Source organism: Phaethon aethereus, assembly GCF_964289735.1.
Source record: "Phaethon aethereus genome assembly, chromosome: 2".
In the NCBI taxonomy this organism is placed as follows: domain Eukaryota; kingdom Metazoa; phylum Chordata; class Aves; order Phaethontiformes; family Phaethontidae; genus Phaethon; species Phaethon aethereus.
In genome coordinates, this window is record NC_138582.1 from 159,714,518 (window position 1) to 159,721,557 (window position 7,040).

At 44.0% G+C, this 7,040-nt stretch overlaps 1 protein-coding gene across 1 annotated transcript; it reads left to right on the forward strand.

The window, feature by feature from the left end:
- Positions 1-350: 350 nt before the first annotated feature.
- IDI1 (isopentenyl-diphosphate delta isomerase 1) lies at positions 351-5,060 on the forward strand (the record flags this gene model as incomplete). The annotated part of the gene is made up of 5 exons (XM_082015233.1): positions 351-524; positions 1,186-1,346; positions 2,011-2,103; positions 3,466-3,596; positions 4,743-5,060. The coding sequence occupies exons 1-5, from the start codon at positions 379-381 to the stop codon at positions 5,058-5,060; spliced, it is 849 nt and encodes a 282-aa protein (XP_081871359.1). The 5' UTR covers positions 351-378.
- Positions 5,061-7,040: the final 1,980 nt, after the last annotated feature.

The window sequence follows — 7,040 nt, forward strand, 5'->3', positions numbered from 1 at the left end:
ACGGCACGGCACGGCACGGCACGGCACGGCACGGCACGGCACGGCACGGCACGGCACGGCCGCAAGCCGCTCCCGCCGCGTCGGCCACTGCCACGGCCCAGGCCACCACCCACCCTGCCGGAAATGGCTGCGCCACGCTGGGCGGGGCCGCGGCCTGGCCCGGCTTTCCCGCTCCCATTGGCTAGCTCTCCATTATACCGTCTTCTTATTGGCCGGTGCCTCCACCTAGCTGTGTTTCGGTTGGCTGCGCCCGACGCCTTTCCCCCCGTCACTGCCGTTCCGCCTCCTGGGCAGTCAGCGCCGCAGTGGGGCGATCGGGCGATGCGGTGACGTTGGTGTTTGGGGGCGCTGCCATTGGCGGCAGCGGGGTGACGGACGATGTGGCGCGTGCTGCGCCGGGCCGTTACTGTGGGCCGCTGCGGAGCCGCCGTCCCTCAGGGGCGTTGCTGCTGCCGCCGTCGCGCGTGGGGCTGCCGCCAGCCGCTGTCATCCGCCGCCGGCTGCTGGAAGGTCCGGGCCGAGAGGTGCGGGAGGGGAACGGAGGGGCGGCGGCCGCCCCCCGGAGGGGAAAGGGGCTGCGGAGGGACGGGGCGGGGGAGAGGGCTCGGCGGGGAAGGGGGCTGCGGAGGGAGAGCGCGGCGGGAGCACAAGCACGGCGGGCAGGGACCGTAAAGGCGGGGATTGGGGTGTGTTGTGGGTGTGCCTCGGGCTGTGTGTCCTGGTCAAGGGCGCACGGTTACTTAGCTCTTACTGATGAGGGGAAAAACTACTCCTGCACACGATGCCAGGCACTGGAAACGTAACCCAGCGCTGGTGTGCGGAACGCGCATCGGCTGCGGGGATAGGCAGAGATTTCCGTTCCTTCTGGGTGAAATTTGGACTTGGATTGCCTATACTAGCAGCCCATCAAAATGTTACATTTGGCGCAGCTGTCCTGCGGCGTGAGCTTTCAGAGAAACGAAAAAGCCATTTTTTAGGCAGCTACACATCACATTGCAACATTGGTTATTGCGGGTAGGAAGTTTCAGAAATCCAAAAGCATGTAAAACCCCCAAAATATAATTGGTGCACCATTTATACGGTGTTGGAAAAGCTAACCGTTTGATTATTTCTCATGCTCTGCACAGAACCTTGTAGGTGTTGTTATCACTGAGTGACTCTGCTCTTCGTTGTTTTTCTGGGTAGAACGTGTGCTGCTGTCACAATGCCTGAAGTAAACACAGATCACCTGGATGAGCAGCAGGTGCAGCTCTTGGCAGAGATGTGCATCCTTATTGATGAAAATGACAATAAGATTGGAGCAGATACCAAGAAAAACTGTCACTTGAATGAAAACATTGATAAAGGTACAGCTTTCTTACCTTCTAATTGAACTGTTAAGTAGTTCACAGAGAGTTCTACTTCAAACACTGCTAACAGGAAAGTTGTGGGGTTTTTTTATTGTTGTCATTCTAATTGAGCGTGAGTTTTATTTGAGGTTGATCAGATTCGTGAATTTCTCACAGGAGTTTGTGACCTCCTTTTCCATACTCCAGGAGTATCGAAATACTCACATCTTCCTGAAGAGTGACAAATAACAAACGCAAAAGTTGCAGAAAACAGCAATTGTACTGTTTGTACTTTTGTAATTCCTGAAGCTTCTTGGAATTCCATACAGTTTTTTAGGAATTCTTGAGTCATCTCTTTTTGATAGTAAATTTATGGATGCTGAGCCCTTCTTAGAAGCTTGCCCAAATGTGCATCTTCAGAATGGTGAACTGACCAAGTTTAGTAAACTATTCTGTCGCATTGTTGTTCTTAGCACTTTTCTAATTTCATCATGTTTTGCATAACCTGACAGGGAAACCTAAATAATGAGTTTTTTGTCAAATCCCTGTTTTTTTATGCATATGAATTTTAAATTTAGGCTACCCAAAAATGAAGGCATTCTAAGCCCTTAAACACTGTCTTTGTATGTCTTTATTCTTCTCTTAAGTACCTCTCTCTGGGTTTTTTTTGTTTTGTTTTTAGGTTTACTGCACCGAGCTTTCAGTGTTTTCTTATTTAATGCAGAAAATAAACTGTTGCTGCAGCAGAGGTCAAATGCAAAAATTACATTTCCAGGTTAGTACTGAAATACATTATATTTAGAAAAATGTTTTGTTTAAATCAATGTTTTTAAAATGTGCTAGTCTAATTTTGCCATGTAACTCATTCTGAGGTTTTAGAATTTACTGCTTTGGAAAGGAGACACTTTTAAGACTTCAAGAAGTAGTTATCTTGTGGATGAAGTAAGATAATGGGAACACTAGCTTATCGTTCTACATACTCTTGGGAAATGGTTGTTCCCTGACTTGTTTGAGCCTGCTTATGCAAGTGCAGAGTCTGTGTTGTTTACCTCCTCTGCTGCAAGACCTACTTAGCTGAGTTGAAGCAGCGGCTCTGGTGGCTGTGGAGAGTGTTCTCATTCCACTGGTAAAGACATGTAGTTGATGTATAGCAGAGCCCTGCTGCTGGGGAAGAAGTTATGTTGTGTTTCAGCGAGATCTGCAGACCTTTATCTGTGTACGTCTTAACAAATGCTTTTTTAGCTATAGAAAAAGGGAGACTGTGTAGCCAAAGTATATAGTGCATGATTTTTGAAGACCCCATAACTATCACTATCAAATGCAAATGGAGAGGCATAAAAATAAGAAGTTGAATGAAAGGGAGGAAAAAAGCTTACACAAGAGATATTGGAGGAAGCATAAAGCTGTCTGTTTCAGAAGTTTGGACGGGAAACAAGTTCAAGTGTTTCTCTCTTCAACGCAAGGAAGAAAGACCTTTTTCCTTCCAAGGGAATCTTTACTTCAGATTTTTTTCCTTGACTACTAATCAAAATGCTTGAGTGTAGTTTGTAGGTAATCAAACCCCATTTTAGATGCTTTTGAGCTAGACTTACAGATAGAAGGTTGGCCAATCACAGTTACTCTACATAACTTGTAAGTAATTTTTAATATACTTGAAGCAGGGTATAGAGGATCTGTGCTTTAAACACAAACCTTAGCTGCTTATTTACTTTTACTAATTGTCAGCTGGCCTTGAAGCTGCGGGCGTATTTTCAATATTCTGTTGCATACAAACTCCCCAAAGTAATTTTAATTAGCGTTTGCGGGATCAACAATGTCTTTACAAACTGGCTAAGTAGATGCTGTCTTGGGTATGAGAACGCACGTGTTCACGCCTATCAAATACTAACCTGCAAAGGAGTACTTGGTACAGACAAATCTTGGTGCAAAACATGGGAAGAAAAATAAAAGGTGAAAATATCCTCCTTCCTCTCTGACCAGTCTCTACGGAAGAGAAACAAAGCTGTGACGCATTGAATAACTGTCCTACCCCTGGGGTTTTTTTGGTGGTATTTGTTTTTTGGTTTGGGTTTTTTTTGTGGGGTTTTTTGCAATGCTTAATACAAGTTGAAAATGTACTGATACAAACTTCTTGCAGATTGTTTTACCAACACTTGTTGTAGTCATCCTCTAAGCCATCCGCTAGAGCTGGAAGAAAACAATGCTATTGGTGTTCGGAGAGCAGCACAGAGACGACTGAAAGCAGAGTTAGGAATTCCTATGGAGCAGGTAAAGGAAGGAAGGAGAAACGGGAATTCTTGCCGTCTTGACTGGTAAACAGACTAACTGCATCTGGCAGGTAGAGTCAGCCTGAAACCTAAGAATGAATTTAATTTTGGAGATGTAGAGAAGTCGGTGAATTTGAGTTGTCTTCATCTATGTTCCATCCACCAAAAGCTGATACCATCATTACATGGTATTTTAGAGTATTCCACTGCTTAAACTAAATATGAGCCAAAGAGTATATCACACTAACGAAGGTTTGCGTTGCTTCAGGTCTGACCAAGGGTGCCTACATGTTTTCTAGCTGGGCAAGCTGCCCTCCTGGCCTGGGGAGAAGGCAACACACCATCCTTCCAGTTTGTCTCCAGGGCGATGGCAGAGTGCTGTACGCATTCTGTATGACTGGTGCTCCTGGAGAGCATCGCTGTGAGCTGCTGCCAGCATCTGTGTACAGGTCCCTCTGTACTTCCAAATTTCCTATGGGAAGTAGGGTGGCCTGGGCACTCGGTGTTTCTTCTGGAGCCATCACACAACCCGCTTGTGGTCCCTTCCTTTCTGGTGGCAGTTTGGGAGTGCAGAAAGAGCAGGGTGAAGCTGGCTGAATGATGCTTGTGGTCAAAATCTCTTTTGAGATTTTGTAACTAACTGTGTTTGTGTCATGGAACATAGGAGAAGCAGTGTGCTACTGGGAAACACGATGGTTAGGCTGTCCCCAGAATTAATTACCTGGTCTGCCACTTGTGCAGATCCCTCGGGGATCAGGGTTAGACGTGGTCTGTCAGTATGCAGTTCTCACCTTGGCTTTAAGTACCTGTCAGGTCTTCTCCTGGGCAGGTAAGGGGCAGGTGCAGGTGTTTGCGTTCATCAGCACTTCAGTGTGCGTTAAGCTTTGGTAAATGTTATTTGAAACTTACTGTATAGAAGAAATCCACTCAAAATATCATAGGGTGATTCTGACCAGAGAAATGGTGTGCAACCGATGTCAAGGTGTGGTAAAAATCTCTTTTTTTCATAGTAATTCTTGGTGAAGAAATACACTTGGGGGAAAAATAATTTTCAAGGAAGGGGGTAATAGCTGATAATTCCTCTGTCGTGCCTAGCAGTGCAATTGTTCTGGTTTGGCTCCGGTTCTGACAGGTGTTTTGGTTGTAGGTCACTCCAGAAGAAATCTCGTACCTGACACGAATTCACTACAAGGCCAAGTCTGATGGGATCTGGGGTGAACATGAGATAGACTATATCTTGTTTGTACAGAAGGACGTAACGCTGAATCCTGACCCTAATGAGATCCAAAGCTACTGCTATGTGACACAGAAAGAACTGAAACAGCTCTTGGACAAAGCCTCCAAGAATGAAGTTAAAATTACTCCATGGTTTAAACTTATTGCAGAGACCTTTCTTTTTAAGTGGTGGGATAACTTACCTAACTTGAAAAAATTTATTGATCATGAAAAAATACACCGAATGTAAATAGATGTAAAAAGGTGCTGAAGGCAATGAAGTGCTGTCTCATTAACATGGTGGTAGCTTGTGGCTCTTGAGTGCATAAAATTGGTTCACCTGGAGCATGTTTAACAAATAATGTTAACAGACTTGGTTGTAGACAATGTTTTTTCTTCTCTCTTCCCCCCACCCTGTTCCTCATGGGTGAGTTAAGCTTGTTCTCATATAAAATGGGTAACGGTAACATAAGAAACCCCTGGGTTCATCTTTCTCCATTACCTGGCACGATGGAAAGTTCCTCAGCCTGCCCCGGTTTGCTCTTACTTCCCTGTGTAACCATGGATGCTGGCAGGGGAGTTTGTGTGCCTCCGGTCTGGCTTGCTCAGTAAAGAGGGTATGTTCCCAGCCGTACACAACTCTGCCTTCTAAAACAGTGATTACTAAAGAATTTGAGTTCTGCATTGATGTCGAGAAAGCTAGTCGCCTGGAGGAAAAAACCCACTTAATTCAAAGTAATCAGGATTACTTTAATTGCAGAAAGCAAATCTCTCCAACTACCGAAAGCTTAAGTAGCAGAATTGTCGGTGTGGACTGACTTTCCCTTTGAAGCACTGCATTATGTGTCTTAGCTTTAGATAATAAAACACTGGGGAGGTTGGTTTGTTTTTTTTCCCCATCACTCTTTTCTGGTTAGTTGAAGACCAAGTACTGGTCATCTCTTTAAAAAAAAAAAAAGTTAATTACACCAAATATAAATGGTATCTATCTAATGGAGTACATGCCTCCAGCCTGTCTCTGGAGGCATATAGGCATTAATGGTTCTTCTCTATCTGGAAAACACAGGCAGCTTTGGTACCAGCTTTTTTTCCTGCAACATCTACCATAACAGTCTTTCCAAAGTCCTGGAAAACTCAAACCCCTTGAACTCCAGAATTGAAGACTGACAATTTGTGGGTGGGCTTACACCAGGTCTTAATTTCAGTTAATCAGAAATTCTGCTGGTGTGCAAGAGCTAATCGTTTTTGATCTTGCTGTCAGTTTGTAGTAACGAGTCAAATGGAAGGCTTTTTTTTAGTAAGACAACTAATAATCAAGGGTGTCATGATTCCAATTAAAGTACTTTCCCCCGTTAATTGTGATTTCTTCTGCTCACATCAACCCAAATTTCTTAACTTCTCCCAGAGGTGTCTTGATGAAACAGGATGTTTTTCATACCACTCCGTCTCCTTGCATATAACAGAGTTGTAACTAGTCTGCATCTGGTTCCAAGCCGAAACAAATGTTTTCCAGTGCTTTGGGTGTTTCTCACCCCAGTCGGGATGGCAGCACTGAAGCTCCTGCACGCCAGCGCCTCCAGTGGTTCAACACATACAAGTTTTAAAGCAGAGTTCGTTGCATGTTGACCTGAACTGATGTATTTGTCTTGAAGCAAATAATAGTGGGTGAGGGAACAGGAACACAATGTAACAGCTCTTTTTAATTCAGTGCAATCAGCCACATTACTTGAGTAGTAGAGTGCTTTTCAAATACTTTTAAAATACAAGATTATCTTAAATATTATGATTAAAATACCTAACCTAAAACCTTGACTGTTGTTTTCTTTACCAACTTTGAGCCACATGGAGAATAATCTCTGTTATTACTACACTATAAACACCACCATGCCTATTAGATGTCACAAAAGTGGCATGATGGGGGTAGCAGGGCATAGATTTATTTTCACAAAGTTCTACTTTTCTAGTTCAAATGGCCAGGTTGGAGCAAAAGCTGGCAAAGCATATCCTGAAGTAGAAATAATGTACAGGAAGTGTTGCTAAACAGTTATTCAAAATCCCTTAGAAGTTCTTCTTGACATTCAACTTCTTTGCAGCATTGCAGTATGTTTTTAATACCAAATTTATTAAACTAAGTAGATCAGGGAAGCAATATGGATTTATACATAATGCTCCAATAACGCTGAAGTTGGCATCTGAACACTATTCTTACCCTGTTGTATTTAAACATGGT